Genomic DNA, 21,367 nt, shown 5'->3' with positions numbered 1-21,367 from the left:
TACATTTTACTGCCCCCTACTAGTGTTGCTCCATTTACCTCGGGTGTGCTCTTTGCTTCCTTTTTTGCTCAAAAGTGTTTATTGAATACAGAATGTGAAGTCGTTAAGGTTTTTGGGAAGTGGTGAAGGGAATAGCACCGAAATTGCTCTTTTCTCATTGAAACGTATGGGTCAAATGTTCACGTGCGTTGTCCATCCAGTGTCAAACCAATTGAATTCACCTTTTCTCGTCTTTTTTCTTTTTTTCTGACCACCAATTTCATGGAATTTATCGCAAAAATTTTTACGTTTTAGAAGCTGTCAAGAAGGATCAGAAGTTTGGAGTGGTCTCGCTCTGGAGCAATATACCGTAAGTTTCAAAATTCAAAAGGTATAAATATTGGTTTTCTCAATTTTATTAACCTTCTCTGATTGCTAAATCCAGTAAATTTTGTTTCCTATGTATATTTTTTTGTAAGAAAAATTGATGAAAAACATGTTCTATTCTAAGTTTTTGTAAAATTTAAAGAGGAATGTTGCAAAGAGTTTTGTTAAGTACAAGACCCAACTTTTTGAGTTTCGCGTCAAATAGTTGAAGTTAATACATTGTTCTTTGAACAATATCCATCGTCAGTTAATTTCAAAGTTAGGTCAGAGCAACAATTTTCAATTTACTCCCTACTGCAAGTATGATGAATTCGTAACTTAAAAAATTTAGTTTCTGTTTCCAACTTTTTTTTTCGAATAATTTCACTTTTAATGTTAAAAATTGTAATCTAATAATACGCTGTCCCATCTGCAATTTTGAACAAAACGTGAACAATGACATTTTATTTTTCTTGAGAATTTAAGTTTTCTTTCCCCTGAGTTTCCACTTTGCAGAGAAATGCTTTCACAACTCGTCTAATTCATTTCCAATTTGTAGTCGTCATCGAATGTATTTGAATGATTCGAACACGGCACGTCTTCCTATTTGCCGTTCTCCTGGCTTTTGCTAGCTCACAAACCCCAACGCCAGAAGCCAAATCATCAGAGCAGTCACTGGAGGTAGGCCGGAGTTGAATAGAGGGCACATATTTTATAGAAGTTTCAGAGTTACTATTGGAAACTTTACGTTCAGAATAACTTGATTCTCAGTGAACTGAGAGAACGCTACAAAGAGGTGCTAAATGGGTGTTTACACAATCTCACGCATGTCTCAAAATATATGTAGTTTTAGAAATTTAATATAAAATTAATCACTACTTCTAAATACTGCCGTTTACTATAACAACTGAAAACGCACGTCTCATTTTGTGAATTCTGACCCACTAAAAGAAAAAAAACATACTCCTAATTCCAAATCTTGTCAGTTCGTAACCCACTTCTGTAGTGTCTTTCAATCTCCGTTTTAATTTTATTTCAAAACCTTTTTATTTTTTTAGGAAAACAAATTTTTCCCTCTGCCGCCCACAACTCCGTTTCCCACAAATGCAGTGGTAGATTGAAAAGTTATTTAGCTTTTGAAAAACCATATATTTTTCAGGCGGCCACTGATGAAGATGGAGAGGAACTATGCACTTCTGATAAAACAATCATCGAAAAATTGCTCAACAATTATAAATCCTTCAGAACACCATCGGAGTCAGGCGTAATTGTGTGGATAGAAGTAGGTTTTTTTCAGAAATTAGTTGCGGTATTTATGACTTTTTTTCAAGTTACTAAGAGGTTGAAGTTTTTTGCCCTGGATGACGGAGAACAGTTTCAATAAACGACTATAACATATAAAAAGCAAAGCTGACAGATTTTTAACAAAATTTTAGTGGTTTTTTTTCCAGTTTGCAAAAAAAAAATTAAACAGAACTGGTATTATTTCTTCGAATTTCCGCTGAAACAAATAACCTAGTTTTGTTATTTTGGCGTTTTTGAGTGAAGTTTTTTTTTCTGATTTTTCAATAAGGAAAACCTAAAACTGGTTTAAATTCGATGTTCAAGCTTTCAATATAGAAAAAGCTAGCCGAAATATGCTAAGTCTAACTTTGATGTTTTTTCATTTTTGATTTAATAAGATGTTATTAATTTTACTATAAAAATGCAACTATTGGCATCTTTCCGGTCTCTTTTTAGACCAGAATTAGTAATTGGACTACAGCTCAACTGGGCTCTACTGAGAACAACTTCAAAAACACAAAATACTGACTATGAGTAAGCATGATAACAATAACAATAACAAATTTTACTTTATATACTAATACTTCAACAAATTGGAAACTCGAATATTTGCAAAAATGTCTACATTATTTCTCAAATGTTGCAGGTCTGGGTTCAAGAAGTGAATTCAGTAAATGAAATCACAAGTGACTTCGATATGGACATCTACGTCACCGAGCTCTGGATGGACTCGGCACTTCGATATGAACACTTGAATCCGTGCAAATACAATTTGTCTCTCAATTCTGAAGTGAGTGTACTTATGGAAAAGTATGAAAAGCCTAACGCTTTGAAAATTGCAGATCCTCGACCAAATCTGGAAGCCTAATACGGTTTTCATCAATAGTAAATCTGCGAATATTCACAAATCACCATTCAAAAACGTGTTCCTTATGATATACCCGAATGGTACAGTATGGGTGAACTATAGGGTTCAGGTGAAAGGACCTTGTTCCATGGATTTTAGTGCTTTTCCAATGGACCAACAATCTTGTCATCTTACGTTGGAATCTTTTAGTTATAATAATCAGGAGGTTTGATGATATTATATGAATTTAAAGTGATACTTATTTGGTTTACAGGTTGATATGCAATGGATGAATTGGACAACGCCTTTGTCGCTTTTGAAGAAGGAAATAGTCCTTCCTGATTTTGTTATGTCCAATTATTCTACATCCTTGAAACATGAAGTTGGTTTTTTTTTAAATGTTATTTTTCAATTGAAATGAGCGTTTTTTTTCTTTATCAATTAGATATACATACATATAACTTTTAGATATATCCTGCTGGTGTATGGAACGAGCTCACAATGACATTTGTTTTTAGTCGACGTTACGGGTGGTATATTTTCCAAGCATATATTCCAACATATCTTACAATATTTATCAGGTATTACACAAACATGTTGTTGTTTTTCAAACACGCTTCTCCTTTCAGCTGGATCAGTTTTTGCTTGGGACCAAAAATGATACCAGCCAGAACAATGCTAGGGGTCAATTCTTTGTTAGCCTTGACATTTCAGTTTGGTAACATTATGAGGAACCTGCCACGAGTAAGCTATGTAAAAGCTTTAGGTAACATAGTGAAGCTTTTTTATCATTATCAATTATTATTCCTAGACGTTTGGATGTTAGTCTGTCTAACATTTGTGTTTTGTTCCTTATTGGAACTTGCGATCATTGGCTCAATGGGTGCTCGTTCTGAGAACCGACAAGCTCAACAACAAAAACAACAAGATGAAGAAGCGACAAAACATCAGAAAGGTCGGGAGAATAGTACATGCTCTCATCTAATGTCTCCATCATCGTGCCCAAACAGCCCAAGGATATGTAGAAACCATATTCCGAATGATGTTCCGCAGTCGTTCAAAAGTTACGGATCAACAGGTATTAATGAGGGCAAAATGGAAAATACTTTGATTAGCGGTAACGGTTGTTGTAAGTAGTGTACCTAGAAATTTTCAGGAACCGCTGAAAAATATGAAATATGTTAACCGCCAAAAAAAATTAACTAGAAAATTTCTTCAAGATTTTTCGAAGATATTTCGTGATAATTAAGAGCGTTTGCGTTTGATTTCAAAAAGCCCATTGTGCTGACTGATTGTGAAGCACTCATAGCAAATTAACGGCGAATAGGCGTTTTAGTCACATTGAAATTACCAAAACTCCTAATACTTTCCTATGGGAAGTAGCGATCTGAATTAAAGTTACCAAGTATTATATAAAGAAACGTTAAAAAACTTAGATTTTTGAACATTTTCTAACATTTTGTAAGTTTTGGTAAATTTTAAAATTTACTAAAATTGATATTAATTTAAATAATTTCATTTAGATCAATTTTAAACAAATTTTGAAAATTTTAAACAATTTCGATTACCTTTAAACATACAGTTTTTAAAATATAATTAAAATGTGATTTTTTTAAACAAATTTTTTGGCCATTTTTCAAAACTAGCATAGGCAAAAACTGAATAATTGCCACTTTTTTACTATACATTTTTTTAATTAATTTTTTTTTTGAAAATGTTTAATATGATATTTGGAGTTTCTCTAGGCACTATATGAGAAGATACCAACATTTTGTTCACTGGCGCTAATTCACTTTAAAAAATCAAACCCAACTTATGAAAAGAGGGAAGTTAGATTTTTGATTTTTGCAGATTTTTGCACAATATATTTTCAAAATTGAACGTATCTAACACTTTTCAAGATCCGTTATAATCTCACGCTAATAATTAAATTCATTTCATTTTCTCACGATTACGTTTTTTCAGACCCAAGAATGCGAAAACGGCTCATAATTGCGTCGAGCAGCACAATTTCCCATGCTCCAAATGCCAACCGATCCGAGAAAGTATTACTTCTAGATGGATTAGAAGAGACACAATTTTCTCAAGTGGAAACCAAGTTTAGTTCAATGGCATCGATAAAAATGAAGAAGGTAACAAAAAATGGTGAATATTGAAATTGTTACATAAAAATGAGTTTAGCATTGGACCACAGAAGAAATCGATCGATTGTCGATGATAATGTTTCCCGGATTGTTCACACTGTTCAACATTATATATTGGACATATTACCTTACTGTTAACACATGACTTTTTATCACAAACATATTATTCTTTGCCCGGAATTCTTTTCAATACTTTCTCGTACGTGCCTGTATTTTTTGAACCACCTCTTCTATCTTTTTATTTTATTTAACACATTCTTTAATGAAGTTTCAAAGAACAACAATGTTTTCAACCTTTGGAAAACAAAATGTGGTTTCTTTTTTATTCATTCACATTCTAAAGCAGACATTCTCTTACTATTAGTTTACATTCTCCTCCACCATTTTTGGTCAACAACAACAACACTCATTTTTAGCGGAGTGTATGTGTTCACTAGGTCACAAGGGTACTCGGAAGCTTTTTGACCCCCTGATTCTGACACAACATGTAACACTAAAACTAAACTGGACACTTGAAACACTAGAGATCACGTAGATTTATGAACGAGAAACCGTGGAATTACTTATTAATGCGGCATGAATTCCAGAATAGAGGAGAGATTTTTTTATAATATCTTTGCTCTGCTCACGACAAATTCTAAATTAATTGCCATTTTTACAGTTGTATATGGTTTTCGGCCAACATTTTGCAAAATTTCTGCCAGAAAAATTTATTATCCGAAAATTTTCAAGACATTTTCAGTTTTTTATTGGATTTTTCATTGCAAATTTTCTGTCAAATTTAGAAATGCTAACTGAGAAACAGTTGACATAAAATTTGAGAAGTTTCAAGACGTTTTGATAAAAAATTTGGGATTTTTTTCCAAATTTGAATTTCTGTAACTTTTTCAATTTTTTTTTATTTCTAAATACTCGCTCTTTTTCGTTTAATCAAAAATGTTCACGACAAACAATCAAAAACTTGGAAAATTCAAAACGTTTTGAATTTTTTTTTCGGATTTTTGATTTTTGCTTGAAAGTTAAACATTTTGTTTTTTTTTTTTAATTTTCAACATTAGTTTTTTTAAACAAAATAATGCTAAGTTTTAGTTTAAACCAAAAAGGTTAATTTTGAAACGTTTTGAAAACTTGTTTTGTGGTATGACGTATTTTGCTGCATGAGCTGAAATCGAAACTGCTGGTTAAAGCCCTACAATATTTTAACTGAGCTAATTAAAAGTAATTAAATCACAAAACTCATAGAAAATAAGTGCCAACGGAGTATACTACTTTTTTGACTTTTCATAATTGATTAGCTCATAAGTTAGTTCATAAAAAATTTCAAAGATTTTTGAAAACTTTTACTATTAAATCTGGGTTTTTAGCACAGGGTAATTTTAAACAAATTATCTTCTTGGCTGCTTTGCAGCAAGTGCAATTTTAAACTTAGAAACCTTTTTTTTCAGATGTCTATTTTTGATGAAAAAATAGGCCTCCATAAATGAGTAACATTTTTTGGGGTATGTAATGTTTTCATGTTTTTGCCTGCCTCTGATTTTTGGTTCAGGCGCATACATATATTAGCTATCTGTTCCCTTTTTTCGCTTGCAATTATGAATAAGTGTGCTCCCTTCTTTTTCTTTTCCCCCCCGACTAAAGACATTGGTCGTCACTACCTATTAGAACGCCATTTTTGTCTACCACAACTCTGCCGCCCGAGAAAAGAGAAAAGCGATGCGTCGCGGAGCGGCGAGAGCAAGAAAAACACGAAGAAATGGGCGGAACTCAATAGATGAATAATCGATGTCGAAACGAAGAGGCGGGCAGAAGAGTCGACAGGCGAGGGGCGCCGCATGCGCGCCGTTTTCAGTTGGCCAAAAGAAAAGAAAAGTGAGTGTATTTGAGGCGAGTCTGTGTGTGTGTGTAGCGACGACGTTTTCTTCTTTCCTCAAAAAAGGTTGAAAAGTTGGTGGAGCATGAAGATGTATGCGCATGTATTTGTGCTCCACACATTTGCTCTCAATCAGAGCACTTCTTCCAATTATCCCCCGTCAAAGTGCTTCGTGGGTGCCGCCGTCGCTTCACCGCTTCACTCTTTTTAGAGGCACGACTTATCCTGTCGGTTTTCTGTTTTTTTTTCTTCTTTTGACGTTTTTCTTTTTTGCTTTCCGTCATTTCCCGTCCTATCTCTTAAATTCTTGAAGAAATATTTTTCCAATCTCATCCTTCTTTTGCTTCATCCTATTTTCATTTTACGTGCACCTTCATCTTTTTTCCCACTTTTTCAATAGACAAATATTTGACGTTTCAACTTTGTTCCAAGAAAATAGGGGGAAACGTATCCAGTTTAGACTTCCTCATAAATTCGGAGCACAAGTTCACCGAACCGAGCGCTTGAATGATTTTGACAAATCCAAAAATCCACGCATTTCTCCCCCCCCCCCCCCCTCCCCTCTTCTTCCAGACACTTCCGTTCTTGAATGTCATGCATTTTATACTTCCTAGAAATATGAACTAATGCAATTTCAGATCCATGATGTGGCTGTGGACATCTTCTCTGAACTTTGTCCTAGCAATCCTTCAACTGGGCTTCAACCTTCTTGTGTTGATCGCGGTAGCCTCGGATCGCCGTCTACACACAAACATTCATCTGTTATCGACAAGCCTTTGGGTTTGCAACAGTATCACCGCAATTGTCACAATATTCTTCTCCCTGAATCCATCACAGTGTCTTGAAGTTCCGTGTTTTCAACATCAACAGCTGCCAAAACAGGTAATTCCTTTAAAAAATGGAGTACCGCCAATGGGGAAGTTTTTAAAAATCGCACCTATCGCAAAATGACCGAATATCATATGTAGAAAACTTTTCAAAACATTTTTGAAACATTTACAGAGTTTTTGTCACTTTTTCAGAAAATTATAGCATGGTCGCATGATTGAATCCCTATAATTTTGGAGTATTAATATTTGAAACTTTAGTAGACCATCAAATTCGAAGAAAAAAAAATTTTTTGATCGATGACTTCCGAAAAAGTGGCAAAAAGTTAGATTTTTCTATCATCAAAAAAATCATTTACAATTTCGAATTTTTAAAGAATGTTTTTACTGTAATATTTGGCCATTTTATTACGATTGGCATGTTTTAAAGCAATTTTCCCACTGGAGTCTCTTTAATACCTTTTTCTCACAATATTTGGTGTTTGATGTTGCTTTCACTGAGAACGCAATTCTTTTTGAAGACAATGTTTCAAGACAAAAGTTTGTGAAACATTTTTTTTTGAAGCACAAAAATTCCATCCAAATCTGAGCATTTCTTGTGAGTCATAACTGCTGGGGAGAAATTGAATGTGCTTTCTTAAGAACATATTGCATCCACTCAGTCATGCACATAAAATAACAGAATTCTCCATTGTTCACAAAAAATTTATTTGTAGAGAAAAATGCTCGTACTTTTGATAGTACTTCCTTTCTATCAATTGTGAACTTCCATCGAATACAATAAAAGTGTAATATGTTCAATTATTCTGTCGGACAGCAGCAAAGAAACCAAAAATTAAATATGTAAAGAATCACATTTTGTCTGACAAAAAAAATTGAAATTTAAACAGAAAACTTTCATCTCTCAATCGTAATCACTGTTGTGGTATTGAAGTTTATTGTGTTGTTTCCAATTTTTTTTATTCTGCTCCATTGATCACCGGGCAGGATGAATCTAGGGAGAAGTTGTTCCGGCTTATTTTTCTTGAATAGTAAATATACCTCAAAAAATAGAAAACATTTCATGGTTAATATTGAGCAATGAAGTAAGAAAGAGCGCTGGAAGACTTCCTCCTACTCGGAACCAGAGATCAGCCTCTCGCTAATTACTTTTATTTTTTTTTGTTGCGGTTCGACGTGATGTGAGCATACACAGCATACACAGACGATTAAGTGAAAATATATAGAAATTTAATTTAAAAATTGAAGAAATGTTGGAAATAATGTAACTGGTGTTTCTTTTTAAAAATCACAAATTTTTGGGGATATCGTCAGTGAGAAAATAGTTCGAAATCGACTTTTTAGAGCTGAAAAAAAAACCTATCATAATTTCGGAAGTCGACCAAAAAAAACTTGTTTCTATGATTTTTATATTTAAATGCGTTTGAATTGTTTGAATTTAAATTCAGAACATCTTATCTGCAGCAATTACTTTTTTAAACGTCTTCATTTTTCAGAAATTTTTTATTAAAAAATTTTGGACAGTTTTTTTCACTTTAAAATGAAACATATGCAATTTAAAACATATTACAGAAAAAATCTCAGAAAAAACTAGCTGTATATGAGCTTTTTGTTCTATAAAAATCCCGATCTAAAGTTGTTTCATTGCAACCTTTACTACTTTTGAGAACTTCAAAATAGCTTCAAATGTAGATTTTAACTTTTATTAAATCTAATTTTTTGTTGTTCTCCATTCAAAAAGTTTTGTTCTGGATGGCAAACAGTAGGGTATGACAGTTCAGGAATATGTACAGTTAGTTATAATTAAGCTCAAAAAATTTGGGAAACATTTTTCTTTCAATGTTTGATCTTGATGGAAATTTTAAATTAACAAGATACCTCCAAAATATAATTATGAATATTTATATATGGAACATTGCAGTCTTCTATCCAGCTAATCGAAAATTCATCTTCAAATTCCAAAATTTCAACGTTCTGTCATTTCCAGCTAGTCGACATGAAGTCTCGTTCGTTCGCTGAATTGGAAAAATTTCCGGCTTTGACGACTGCTATTTTGTTGAACTCGACTATTAGCTTGCTGACCTTGCTGACAATTGGATTTGTGCACGCGCTCGCGCGACACAACTATCATCTATCGAGGTTAGTTTATTGCTTTCGGGGAAGCTTAGGGTTTTTGCCCCTGAGAGCAAATCAGGTGCACTCCTCACTTTTCCTGAAAAATTTCCTTAAATTAAAATATGAAAAAGGGCAAATGCACCGAATGTCACATCACATACATGTTTCCCATGTATGCGTCACATAAAAGAGTCTCTCGAGATTTTCATTAGTGCCCGTCGTCGTCCACGCTAAAAAGTTTTCCAAAAAGAAACATGAAACTTTCCTTGTTTGTTACATAAAAGATTCCTTCCCTTCTCTTGTTGTTTAGTCAAGGGGTCAACTAATTACTATTCTTTAGCACAGTTATATAGTATTTTTTTTGTTACATTTTGAAAATTATATGCATTGATAAATACTACGCTCAAAAAATAAAATTTTCTTATCAAAAGTAGGGAAGGTGACTCAAAATAAATTGGGCATATGCAAATCTTTGTCACATTTCATTAATCAGATACACCAAAACTTGACCAAAAAAACTTGGTTTGGAATAACCAGAACAATAATTTTTTAATATGGCAGACTTCAGTGTCATTTTATTATTCAAATACTTTTTTGTGCAAATTTAAAAAATAACGCAAAGTAAGTAGACTTAAATTCACTATTTAGATGCTGGAAGTTTTTGGCAATTGGCATTTTCAGAAGTCGGCTATCGACATTCTTTCAATTAAAGTATAGTAACTTTTGAAATTACGACAAAATGCCGGTTACCGCAGAGCCTTGTTAACTGAAAAAAAAACAGTTCATTGAAAAAATAGACGAGCTCGCTTAAGTGTAACATTTTTCAACTAATAAATACTTAAATACCATTTTTATGAGAGAAATTGAAAGTATTCGAAAAACTCGAAAATAAGTATAAAACATAAATAAAGACATTGTTTCTCAGTCTTAGAAATATTTAATTTGTGATTATTTTTTAAAATAATTCCTCAAAACCAAGAAATGTTTCAAAATTTTGAAACTAAAATTAGTACTTTGAATTAACTGAATTTCACTGTTATTATACATTTCTAATTTATTATCCCATCGACACATTTCCAGGTCTCAATTATCTCGATTAATCGGCTCAACATGGCTTCTCGTAACGTTACTGCTTCTATCCGACTTTTTCCTAATCCGCCTCTCGAGATCTTTTGTGTTAGCAGTGCCTTTTCATCTTGCTCTTCTATCCGTATTCCTTGTGCTCAATTTGATTATTCATCCGCTCAATCTCATCCAGCTAATCATATCACAACGTCTTAATCCAGAGGTAAGGGATCGAAAAATTGCATTTGAGTATTGAAATTTTTGTAGGAAAATAGTCAAACAGTACGGTTAAAGAAGGACTGCGCAACAGCGTCACTATGGTTGCTGTTGAATAGTTTATCATTTATTATAATTTTTATGATGGTTGCCTGGGAGTCCAAGGAAAAGGTAAATAATCATGTTATTGTTAGATTACAAAATTGGAACACAACTTCAGGACCAGTATAACTCAATTATGGGGATTGAAGTTGCGGCATTCTCTGTTCATTGTGTCGCAAATCCATTGATAGCTGTGATCCGAGATAGACAGTTAGAACGAAGTCTTTCCAGAATAATAATGCGAAATAAAAGGTAAAAATACCTGTGAATATTTCAGATGTTTATTATTTATTTTTCAGACCACGAACAAATCACGAAGAAGATCTAATTATTGCACTGATGCGTGATCCCCCACCGCCATACACCGAGTAACTGTCCTGAGAACAGTAATTTAATTTCATCTTCCGGTTAGAATTGTGAAAACTTGTAGTAATATTGCAGAAAATTGTTTTCATGCAAACTCCTTTCATCCATTATCTTTTTCAATCACTTCTGGTTAATAACTTTTGATCTCAAACACGTTTTTGCCAGATATCATGTTTTTTTTCGAAATTTTTCGCATTACTCTTGATCTCTCAATATTTATTTTAATGTATGAATGAATAACCAGTTGCAGTGTTTTTTTGTAATAAATTGTATTTTTCATTTAATTTCATAGTATTTGTCATTAAAAAAAATTGCTTACAATGTTCAAAAAAATAAAAAAAATGAACAATTTATCGTTGTAAGAGTTTTGCACTCATGTTCTTTAGGATATTCTTTGAAATATGGCAACAGCTCAAAATTGTACAAGAACAACAACAAATCTAGAGTTGTGAAATGAAAAATCTGAAGTTATCATGGCACAATATTGCTTATTAGTTAGTGCAACATTTTCAAAACGGTCTCATCGCGTGAAACACTCAAAAAAAAGAGTACGAAGTAGAATGGGTGAGAAAAAAAAAACGAAATTTGGTACTTGTGTATTACATGCCCTCATTTTAAAAGTAGTTTTTTAAGTCAATAATTTTTTAGAATCAAAAAACATATTGTTGTATTTTTAGGCTCAACAAACAACCATTTCTAGCGCTTTAATTTTAAATCAGGGTGATTTTCATGAAATGTATGATAACTACTGCTCTTACAATTAGTATTTCTTTCCCTACCAAATCAGCAAACATTTTTAATAACAAATTGTTTATTGAACAAACAAGGAACAAGAAAACAATTTAGATAACTCCAATCTTGTTGGCAACGTCGAGAGCATCGTAGTCAGCGGTGAGGCGGACGTAAGCCTTCTTCTGTTGAAGTGGAGTGATGAGGGTGTTGACCTAAAAACAAGCATTTTGATTTCTTTTTGCCTGGAAATTAAGATGCTTCCAACAAACCTTGAGGGCTTGGACGTTGTAGAGCTTGTGGACGGCGTCCTTGATTTGGTACTTGTTGGCGTCGTTGCTGACGATGAAGACAAGGGTGTTGTGCTCCTCGATCTTCTTCATGGCGGACTCAGTGGTCAATGGGTGTTGGATGATGCGGAAGTGGTCCATCTTGGAGGTCTTTGGGGCAGACTTGCGTGGGAAACTGAAAATCGATAATTAAAATCATTCAACTTTTTAAATAGTTCTTTTAATTGGACTGAAATAACTTACCGAGCCTGACGGGCGGTCTTGAGGGTGACCGGGCGACGGAAGTGCACGGAGGTGCGGACTTGACGTCTGTGGGTGGTGCGTTTTCCCTTGACGACCTTCTTCTTGGCGTCGAGAGCCTTGGCAGTCTTAGCTGGAGCGCTTGGAGCCATTTTACCCTGAACAATTGATTAGAGTGAAAATGACTGGAAAATTGAGTTAAAAAAGATAAACAGCGGCTCAAAAAACCAGTTAAATGAACAATTAAAAAAATCATTAGACAATACATGTTTTCTTTTTGAAAATGCAATAACAATTATGATAATAATAAGGCATCAGTAAGATAAGGCTCCGAAAAAATAGAGATCACAATTGGATGGTTTAAAACTCGTACTAAACATAAAAAGTAAGTGAAATGAGATTCTGATCACAGAAGTTAGTAATTATTATGTTAGTACTCTAAAAAATTTAAATTATACATTATTTACAAACTTTGAAAGTTAAAGATTGGTTATTCTAGATCTTGGTGATCGAGTCCGTGAAGAAATAGTAGCATCCGACACTGAGTGACCAGTGTCCCGGTATTCGACGAGTTGGTGGTTTTCTGCTTTATAAGCCGCCTCCTCGTCCTCCTTGTTTCCCCAAACCATATATCCAAACGCGCCAGCAAGTACTATCAGTAGAGCGATGATGATGACGTTGACTCCAGTGATCCATTTGAAAACCATGATTTCTCGTCGGTACGCAACATTTTCAGGGGAAAACGTCGTTGTCATGTAGTTCACCAATGCAGGGATGTACTCATTCCAGAATGCAACATCTTGATAGCGATAGTCTCTTGCAAGAGTTCCAGGAATCTTCCAGTCTTCTTCATGTGTGTAGTTAAAGTTAATGTACCAATGACGCCTTGGTTCGTATGCTGCCCAGCTGCCATCAAATTGAAAATTTGGGTTCTGATGATAACTGAATCGACGTATGATGTTGGAAAACGTCCTGCTCGCGTTTCTATCTGTATCCGTAAAATTTATGCCTCGCAGACCAATCGGTCTCAGCTCGTCCGGTAAAAACGGATAGCCAAACATCAGATACAAGTCACAATCCCGACAAACTCCCATCCAGTCAGGAATAAATAGCAGGTTTGGATGCTGGCGACTGAAGTTGTAATTATTTACATATTGAAAAACTCGTGATCCCGAAGAACTGTGGAGATGCGAGGAGAGTTGCATCGGAGCAGTGTAGTAAGCATCGGTAGCAAATTGGATAAAGTTTTCCTTGATTGCCCAAGCAGCTGCTCTATCAGGCCAGAAAGTGTATTTGGAGAGGATCGCGTCGGCGGTAGCTTCCCGATTCATTGAGTAGTTATGACGGTAGCAATATTCCAGCGAGTAACTTTTCAAATACTCGTGGTCGACATCGTTGAACTGACTAAACTCTCCGAGTCTTCTGTCTTCCAGCACGACTTCACTGCCATCTTGAGCATTCATTCCAATAAGCATTGGTACTGGACTCATGATTGAAGTCTCCCCACTCGGCGCGTTGACGAGAGTCCATAGCGGGTTTCCAGGGAGATATTTTCCATCCACCGTTGGCATGAACAAGTATCTGTTGTACTCGATAGGAATGTTCCTTGTTGCATCAATGATGTCTCCGGTTGATCTTGTCAGAATACAATCCCAACGATGTTGTGCAACAGCTTGTGTACATCCTGCGTAGCGTCCCAGCTTCATTGTGTTGTTGAAAGCCAGTGCAGTTTTTCCAATGTAAGAGTGATATGAAACTTCCGCTCCGGACATTGTGGCCGCCGATCTGAAGAGGTGCCTGGAATACGGTGACTGCATGTGAAATCCGATCGAAGCTGCTCCTGCATCGTGCCCGACAACTGTGACAGCTTGTGGATCTCCGCCAAACGTTACAATGTTGTTTTTCACAAACTCCAAGGCTAGTCTCTGATCCTGTAGTCCATAGTTGCCGGTTTCAGAATCTCCCATACTCATGAAGCCGAAAGCACCAAGACGATAGTTGACAGTTACTACAACCATTCCTCGAGAAGCAAGTCCATGCGCTGGCCACTCATTTGCAGACCCAGTTTGGAAATTCCCGCCGTGGAAGAACACAATTACCGGATAAGTGGTTTGTGCATTTTTGGAAATCTGGAAAATTAAATAATTATTTTTCATAAGAAAAATTCAATAAAACTTCTTACGTCAGGAGAGAAAATGTTCAAGTAAAGACAATCTTCATCGACCATGAATGGATAAGGATGATCTACAAATGGACTGGGCGACTTTTCAACATCTTGAGCACATGAAGCCGCGTAATTGAATGCCAAATACGGTTGTTTCCCTGGAAAGACGGTAAGCTGCTGTGGTGGCTGTAAAAATGTAAAATGAGTTATTCAATTTATGATATGTCGGAATAAGTGTACCTTAAATCTTCTCTGAGACGTCGGTGGTTCTGCATAGGGCACTCCTAGAAATGTGAAGACTGTGATATTGTTTTTGGGCTTCAGTGGATTCGGATCAAAGTGTGTTCCGTCCTTGGGAAGCTCTTCGGTTGGATCTTTGTGAATTGTCCAGGGCAGGTTGTGGAGATGAACCTCTTTGCCAACAATGTCTCCCAGAGGCAGTCGAACAACCACTTCATCTCGGTTTAACCCCTGCAATGTACACAAATGTTAGGTGAGGTGACGACGCAAATCGATATGCATTTAGGCAAATAGAGCGAAACATCTTTTGCAGAGTTCAGAGAAAGAATAATAAATTGGCTCAATTTTTTAGCGAAAATAATCAATTCAGTTTCTTTAAAATAATCTTACATCATTATTTTATAACATTCTATTTTCTATCATTTTGATAATAACTACTAGAAAAGTTTAAATTTCTAGGTAAACATAGTTTAAAAAATTCAAAATACTTACTTGGTTTACTCCGCCATGGGGAAATGGTGTTGTCGTTGTTTTAAACGGATCCCATAGATCTACTGGACGCGTTGGTGGTGGAACAAATTGTGAAATGACCAGCGGTAATGTGAATAAGCTATTGAAAATTGTGCCGGTGAACATTCCATGTGACGCGATCTCTGAAAAATTTAATTTTAAAAAAGAAAAATAAAATATCTCTTCGAAAAATTTCATTGAAAATTGAAAATTGATAAAAGCCACGCAAAAAAAAGCGAAAAATTTTTAGGCAACGAGTGATCATCAGGTTGATGACCTACGGTAACACACATTTCGAGCTGTGTCAATATGGGAAACAACGCGCTGCGGGACCGCATGCGAGGCCGGCGGAGCGCATTTACGACCCTCTTCCTCTCCCCCACTATGTGTCACCACTGCCGTATGGGAATGGTTGCGTCTATTTACACTCTCATTTTTCGCCGTTGTCTCTCCCAATTTTCGCGCTCTCCGTCAAGGCTCATAAGTGTTTTACATATTGATTTTGACTTGTGATCTGAACTGTTCGGCGAATATTTCGCTAAACTGTTTCCCCTCGACACTCTCTCTAGTTTTTTTTTCTATTGGCATTTTAATGTGATAGGTTTAGTTTTCAATTTCCGTTGTTTTAAATAAATTCCTCCTTGTTTCCTTTCTTTTTTAAATGCAAATCTAATTTCAGGGAAATGAACTCAGACGGATTACGGGAAGCGGAGGAAGGGAGAACAAGTGGAGGAGCATCTCCCCGTGAAGAATCTCCAGCCGCTGATCATTCGCACGATCCGAAAAAGGGACTTCATTTGTACAATGTTCTCGGCATTCAGAAAAATGCCACAGATGACGAAATCAAAAAGTGAGTCTTTGAGTTGAAAATACATTTTCTAAATTCCTATTCTTGCTATAAAGAAGTATTGTTATCAGTGTAACGCAGTTATTTTTATTATAATCGTTAAATTTAATCAATTGTGGTTTCTTCTGACTTGAAAATTGTACAAATTGGGTGTGTCCATTCCGAACGAAATCGAGTAAATTTTGTGAAAAGTGAAAATTGTTGGAACAATTTGACGAATGTACCCAAATGACCAAATTTCGTAATGTGACTTCTCGAAATTTTTTAATGAGGCTTCAAAGTTTCGAAAAAATGTTTCATTTTTGATAATTTCTCCAATTTTTGGTCCATTTTCCGTGTTGCAGCGGTCAAAAATTAGCGTTTATCAGCCTTCTTTACATATTTTGGTTGCTTGTCTTACCTTATGTCGTCGATAGAAGTACATTTAAAGCCTAGGTAACCAATTTTGATCATTCATGGTTGACTAATGGCTTGATTTGTACTTTAGCTATTAAAAAACGCGATATAAACTATCAAATCACGCAAAAAATATTATTTAAGGCATTGGAGACTGGAGATATTGGCGAAAATTGAGCCATTTTTTTTCAAGACTTTGAAGCCCCATAAATGTTTTTGAGAAATTCTCGTGAACTGTCATTACAAAATTCTTTAATTTCGCCACCTTTATTGAATCTATACTAATCTTTTAAAAAGTTCGATAACTTGGTACGATAACTAGATATTGAAAACTGACAGTTCAGGGAGAGACCAATAGTTTTTTTTGAAACAATTAAATTTTTTTCAGAGCGTATCGCAAACTAGCCCTCCGCTATCATCCCGACAAAAACCTAGATGGAGATCCGGAAAAAACGGAAATGTTCAAAGAAATCAACTACGCAAATGCAGTGCTCTCAAATCCAAATAAACGTCGTGTCTATGACGAGATGGGAGAGACCGGGCTGAAACTGATGGAGCAGTTTGGAGAGGATGAGAAGATTCTGCAGTGGATGTTGAAGCCTTGGTTCAAATGGACATTTTTCGCGTTCGGACTTCTCACGGGTGGCTTCTTCTGCTGCTGTTGTGGTTGTATGTGTTGTTGTCAATGCTGTTGCAATTTCTGTTGTGGAAAGTACAAGCCGAAGCACGATGATGAGTTTGCCGATGAGACGTCGGACGGAGATGTGATTGTTGATCAACCGACAGCTTCCGAGCCAATGCCAGATACGAATAACAGACAGGTGCCGATTGTGATTGCCATGCCTCCACCGCCTTCTCAAAAGTATGGGTCTGTTGAGAGCAATATTTAAAGTCGTATATCCTATATTTTTTTCAGAGACTAGTTGGTTTACTGAATCAGATTTTTATATTTTCATATTTTTGTTTCTCGTTCATTTTTCTCCCCTTTTCTCCCCCTCCCCTGCAGCATCATCACCAATTTTCCATTGTTGGAAAATACTTTTCTAGTTATTCGTTGCACACAAATTTTGTTTTCACTCTTTCCCACTTTACCCCGTTGTTACGATTATTGGTACTGATGAGTTTATTTCACACTAATTTCACTTTAAAAATAAATTCGAACCTATTGCTCATGCTCTTTCTTTCCTTCCCGCCTCGATTCCCATATTTGTGTGCTGTATTTTTTTTTGTGTAACGGTTTTCTTTCTCCACTCCCTTGACTTATATAATTTTTAAAAAATCATTTTCAATCAGAAATTCCAAACTCCAACTGTGAATATGCCAATATGTGTATTTGTCTTCTCAATATCGCCAAAAACAGTGATAAAACTGATAAAACTTCATATTTTGATTTGAATAAAAATTATATTATAAATAAAAAATTTTATCTGAAAATAAAGCAAATGCAAAAAAACATGAGAATCTGAAAGAAAAAAGAGAAAAAAGGTTAAAAGAGAGAAAAAGTGTCCCGTAAGCGTGTGAATAATAACTAGTTTTGACAATGTGTTAAGTACATACATGTACAAGCGAAAGGAGGGAAAAAGAATCAAAGAACTTTGCTCCTCACACGGAAAAGACTATCAGAAATTGCAGGTGTTAAGACAGGTAGATTCCACGGCAGGGGTATGAGGAAATTCAGAGCCCAATGCTTACCGAACACTAGTCGAAGCCGTTCTCCCATGTTTTCTCTGAAAAGTGGAATTTTATTTAATATTGTCAATTATGAAGCAGCCGACAGATTTATGTCTTAAAATTTGTGATGAAACCATTCAAAACTATAGCACCCCTTACAGTTTCATTTTAAACGGTTTACCTCAGTTCATGTAAAAGTCAATCAAAAACTGTTAAAATTGAATAAGTTTTCCGTAACAACCATTGTACGAAACCATTGTACGAAAGGGAAACATGCTCGATGTTACTAGTTCTTTGTTTTATAAGCATGTTGCTCAAGCGTTATTTTTCAGTTCTGATACATGTTCTACGAAAAACAATATGAACACAAAATATTCAAAAAAATCTAAACTCACCCGTCCCCTAGGAATGTTGCTCGAACTGTGAGATTGTGCCACTCATACATGGTGTATCCTTGACTTGTATAGTAAACCTGAAAATTAATAACTATTATTATTCTTCGTTCATTAGAAAAATAAATGTACAGTTTTTGTCATTTTTTCTGTCATTTTTTGAGTCACGCTTGATGTTTGCGCAAAAGAATTCAATGTGATGTGTTGTTGAACTCAGTTAAAACTTTACAAACACAAATATGTGGAACATACAAAACGTTGTGTTGTAACTTTGATCGACTAAAGCGTCAGAAACTATTTATAATACCTGCATTCCGAAAAACCCGCCAGCAGTTATAAGGGATGCGCCTGCAAATGAGAAAAGAGTCGAGAAGCATGCTTGACTGAAAGGCACATATCCCAAGATCCAGCGAACCACTGCGATTGGTCCGATGTAGTATACAAATCCGAATGGGTACCTGCAAAAGTAAAGAGTATTAATTTTTATCAAATTCCTTATTGTTAGTAATATACCAGTAAGCGACTTCAGTATTCATGTAGAAAAACAAATGTGGCATAGCGATGGTCAAGCCGATTGCACACCAAAAAAGAAAAACCATGAAGTATCTCTGAAAATTTAAGAAGTTACAGAAGTAGAGAAACAACAATTCACAAACCTGGTTACCTAGCCCAACGCATGCTCCAGTGATGAAACAGTGATGATCTTTGCGGAGAACACACATTTTGCACAGAGGACAATGATGACTTCTGAAAATGATGCTATACATGGCAAGTACATTCTATGTGAAAAATCTAATTAAGTTGTAACAGTGAATTTACAATGTATAATTTGAATGTGGTATGTTAAAAAAAAGAACGTGTGAAAAGCGTAAAGTTTTCAGAGAAAAAATAAAATATTTCGCACATCACTGATTCAAATGTCATTTTTCAACTTTAGAAATTTAAATCGCAAAAGTTGTAAAAAGGGGTTAAGGAGAGTTGCTAAAGTTAGCGAAAAATTGCCGAGATAACTCTGCATTTTGATTTATTAGCTAGGTATTTTATTTTGTCACATTCTTCTTTTGATCTCCGTTGTTCATTTACAGTACATTAGTTATAAGGTTTAATATACCAATTGCGTTTCAAATCTTGAGATTTTGTAGAAGCATATTTTCATTAGTTAGTACTATGAACTTTTCTATTGCAGTTTTTTGGAAAACATTTTAAACAATGTTCATTGCACTGTTGATGTAAACAACGCACACACTACATTCATTTCCCTGTTTCAGAGACCAAAAATTTCCAAATTACGATTACAAACCGCTGAGGTGCTTCCTTGTTGCAAGTGAAACAGAATTTGCTTCCGCTTTCGTTTGCCGGTTCCCAGCTGAGATGTCGCTCGACAGTTGGCTGTGCACACGCATATTCAACTTCTGGTTGCGCTGAAATTAAATTTTTATGTCATCGATTTTTAGTGTGTATTTAAACCTTCGTTATCTTCCGCATACACCCTTAGGTCAGCTACACACGATTTCCGATGCCAATATGTCACACTGTTATATCTGAGAAAAGGTAGGTTGATACCATAAATCAACCCATTTCAATGGTATTACCGTGCATAATAGACAAAGCAGGCCAGATTGACGGCGATTTCCAAAATGATGAGTTTGGCGACCAATGTCAACCAATAGATGTGGGTCGGGTTATCGTACATCTATAAGATTGTCGATTTTATTTCATCTATTGCAATTTTTGAAGGGAGAACTCACATTTTCTGCAATGACATGCACGCACGAGTAGTATGTGCTAATAAGCACAAAAGTCTGAAATAATAACTTATACGCTAGGCGAAAAAAGCTTCAATGACTCACCACAAGCATAGTTCCTCCCCATTTGACTAGAAATTCTCCCAGCACCGCAAGCTTCTGGTTAACCATTGCCAAGCCCATAGATGGTTCTGCAAGGAGAAAAATGTCAAAATGTAAGTAAAAGTGTCGCTCGAAAATTATCTATATACACGTTTCCTTCTCGAGCGAAAAGTGATTCAACGTTATCGTGAATGTAAAACGGAAGAAGCTTGAAGTGTAAAGTAAATATGCATAGAAAACCGATAGATTTCTCACAAATGGTGCAAACACCATCACGTCAAAATGCACAACTCGCACACAATGACAGGCGGCAGATGGCAGTTTTGTGAGTGTGCTCCGTGTAGTAGAGAGCGACTCGGCCAACAAACGACAATGAAATTATGACGAATGGGTAACCGATGAATTATGACGTGGTCGCATACTGCTCTCATGAAAGGAAAGACAAACTCGAGAAAATTGGCTTGAAAGTTTTCTAACTAAAAATGATAAATTATAATTAATTTAATGTAAAGCTTAATAGTATTAGGAGAACAATAATGTTGGAAGTAATAAATTTGTTTTTGAACCGATCTTGTCTAGTCTAGGAACGAATTTACTTCAAGAATTTTGTCTTATTTTGTCTTATTTTAATTTATTTGGGAAATATTAGAGCCCAAATTGTGATTTTTATTGCTCCGTAAGGTTTTCAAAGTTTCTTGCATTCTTAGAAACGTTTCAATAAATTGAGAGATGTTATCTGAATTGGATGCTCGCCTCCTATTATGACCTCTGCTAAAGATGAAAAAAATTTCAAAATTATTTTCAAAAAACCAATTTTTTATTTTTTATTTTGAGTTTTCAATTAATGCTCTTCCATATTT

General features: G+C 35.2%; 6 protein-coding genes and 4 non-coding genes across 11 annotated transcripts; 4 read left to right on the top strand and 6 right to left on the bottom strand.

Moving 5' to 3' along the window:
• The first annotated feature begins 294 nt into the window (after positions 1 to 294).
• Positions 295 to 4,899, top strand: acc-3 (Acetylcholine-gated chloride channel subunit acc-3). Its single transcript, NM_076409.7, has 12 exons — positions 295 to 349; positions 905 to 1,026; positions 1,404 to 1,457; positions 1,505 to 1,627; positions 2,276 to 2,419; positions 2,472 to 2,702; positions 2,751 to 2,858; positions 2,945 to 3,057; positions 3,106 to 3,242; positions 3,288 to 3,554; positions 4,442 to 4,608; positions 4,658 to 4,899. Exons 2-12 carry the CDS (start codon positions 925 to 927, stop codon positions 4,763 to 4,765), a joined length of 1,554 nt encoding a protein of 517 aa, NP_508810.2. The 5' UTR covers positions 295 to 349; positions 905 to 924; the 3' UTR covers positions 4,766 to 4,899.
• Positions 4,900 to 6,351: 1,452 nt separating this feature from the next.
• Positions 6,352 to 6,488, bottom strand: F55D10.7. Its single transcript, NR_070933.1, has one exon. It is a non-coding gene; the product is annotated as an Unclassified non-coding RNA F55D10.7 (non-coding RNA).
• A 32-nt stretch (positions 6,489 to 6,520) lies between these two features.
• Positions 6,521 to 6,661, bottom strand: F55D10.6. The gene has a single exon (NR_070932.1). It is a non-coding gene; the product is annotated as an Unclassified non-coding RNA F55D10.6 (non-coding RNA).
• Positions 6,662 to 7,122: 461 nt separating this feature from the next.
• F55D10.4 (G_PROTEIN_RECEP_F1_2 domain-containing protein) lies at positions 7,123 to 11,532 on the top strand. Its single transcript, NM_001392766.1, has 6 exons — positions 7,123 to 7,372; positions 9,305 to 9,456; positions 10,513 to 10,720; positions 10,765 to 10,884; positions 10,934 to 11,067; positions 11,115 to 11,532. The coding sequence occupies exons 1-6, from the start codon at positions 7,136 to 7,138 to the stop codon at positions 11,185 to 11,187; spliced, it is 924 nt and encodes a 307-aa protein (NP_001379794.1). The 5' UTR covers positions 7,123 to 7,135; the 3' UTR covers positions 11,188 to 11,532.
• A 443-nt stretch (positions 11,533 to 11,975) lies between these two features.
• rpl-23A.1 (Large ribosomal subunit protein uL23A) lies at positions 11,976 to 12,598 on the bottom strand. The gene is made up of 3 exons (NM_076407.9): positions 12,444 to 12,598; positions 12,183 to 12,375; positions 11,976 to 12,125 (listed from the first exon to the last, which is right to left on the bottom strand). Exons 1-3 carry the CDS (start codon positions 12,590 to 12,592, stop codon positions 12,024 to 12,026), a joined length of 444 nt encoding a protein of 147 aa, NP_508808.1. The 5' UTR covers positions 12,593 to 12,598; the 3' UTR covers positions 11,976 to 12,023.
• Positions 12,599 to 12,695: 97 nt separating this feature from the next.
• Positions 12,696 to 15,497, bottom strand: glit-1 (Neuroligin-like protein glit-1). Its single transcript, NM_076406.8, has 4 exons — positions 15,337 to 15,497; positions 14,845 to 15,075; positions 14,623 to 14,790; positions 12,696 to 14,569 (listed from the first exon to the last, which is right to left on the bottom strand). Exons 1-4 carry the CDS (start codon positions 15,478 to 15,480, stop codon positions 12,920 to 12,922), a joined length of 2,193 nt encoding a protein of 730 aa, NP_508807.1. The 5' UTR covers positions 15,481 to 15,497; the 3' UTR covers positions 12,696 to 12,919.
• A 124-nt stretch (positions 15,498 to 15,621) lies between these two features.
• DL2.2 lies at positions 15,622 to 15,877 on the top strand. Its single transcript, NR_070930.1, has one exon. It is a non-coding gene; the product is annotated as an Unclassified non-coding RNA DL2.2 (non-coding RNA).
• On the bottom strand, positions 15,701 to 15,817 carry DL2.1. The gene has a single exon (NR_070931.1). It is a non-coding gene; the product is annotated as an Unclassified non-coding RNA DL2.1 (non-coding RNA).
• A 150-nt stretch (positions 15,878 to 16,027) lies between the features above and the next one.
• dnj-14 (J domain-containing protein) lies at positions 16,028 to 18,035 on the top strand. Of its 2 annotated transcripts, none has more exons than NM_001270085.3 (3): positions 16,028 to 16,204; positions 16,986 to 17,459; positions 17,514 to 18,035. In NM_001270085.3, exons 1-3 carry the CDS (start codon positions 16,038 to 16,040, stop codon positions 17,518 to 17,520), a joined length of 648 nt encoding a protein of 215 aa, NP_001257014.1. In that variant the 5' UTR covers positions 16,028 to 16,037; the 3' UTR covers positions 17,521 to 18,035. The 2 variants fall into 2 exon arrangements, with proteins under 2 accessions (NP_001257014.1, NP_001257015.1); NM_001270086.4 differs by having other exon boundaries at positions 16,034 to 16,204; positions 16,986 to 17,465; positions 17,514 to 18,030.
• dhhc-10 (Palmitoyltransferase) lies at positions 17,964 to 20,600 on the bottom strand. Its single transcript, NM_076404.8, has 10 exons — positions 20,511 to 20,600; positions 20,409 to 20,462; positions 20,253 to 20,353; positions 20,128 to 20,201; positions 19,961 to 20,081; positions 19,317 to 19,407; positions 19,174 to 19,268; positions 18,968 to 19,118; positions 18,664 to 18,740; positions 17,964 to 18,324 (listed from the first exon to the last, which is right to left on the bottom strand). Exons 1-10 carry the CDS (start codon positions 20,586 to 20,588, stop codon positions 18,183 to 18,185), a joined length of 984 nt encoding a protein of 327 aa, NP_508805.3. The 5' UTR covers positions 20,589 to 20,600; the 3' UTR covers positions 17,964 to 18,182.
• Between the last annotated feature and the right edge of the window lie 767 nt (positions 20,601 to 21,367).

The sequence above is a fragment of the Caenorhabditis elegans genome, chromosome X (genome assembly GCF_000002985.6).
Source record: "Caenorhabditis elegans chromosome X".
Classification (NCBI taxonomy): Eukaryota; Metazoa; Nematoda; class Chromadorea; order Rhabditida; family Rhabditidae; genus Caenorhabditis; species Caenorhabditis elegans.
Note: the sequence above shows the minus strand (reverse complement) of the source record. Positions and strands in the feature narration are given on the sequence as shown.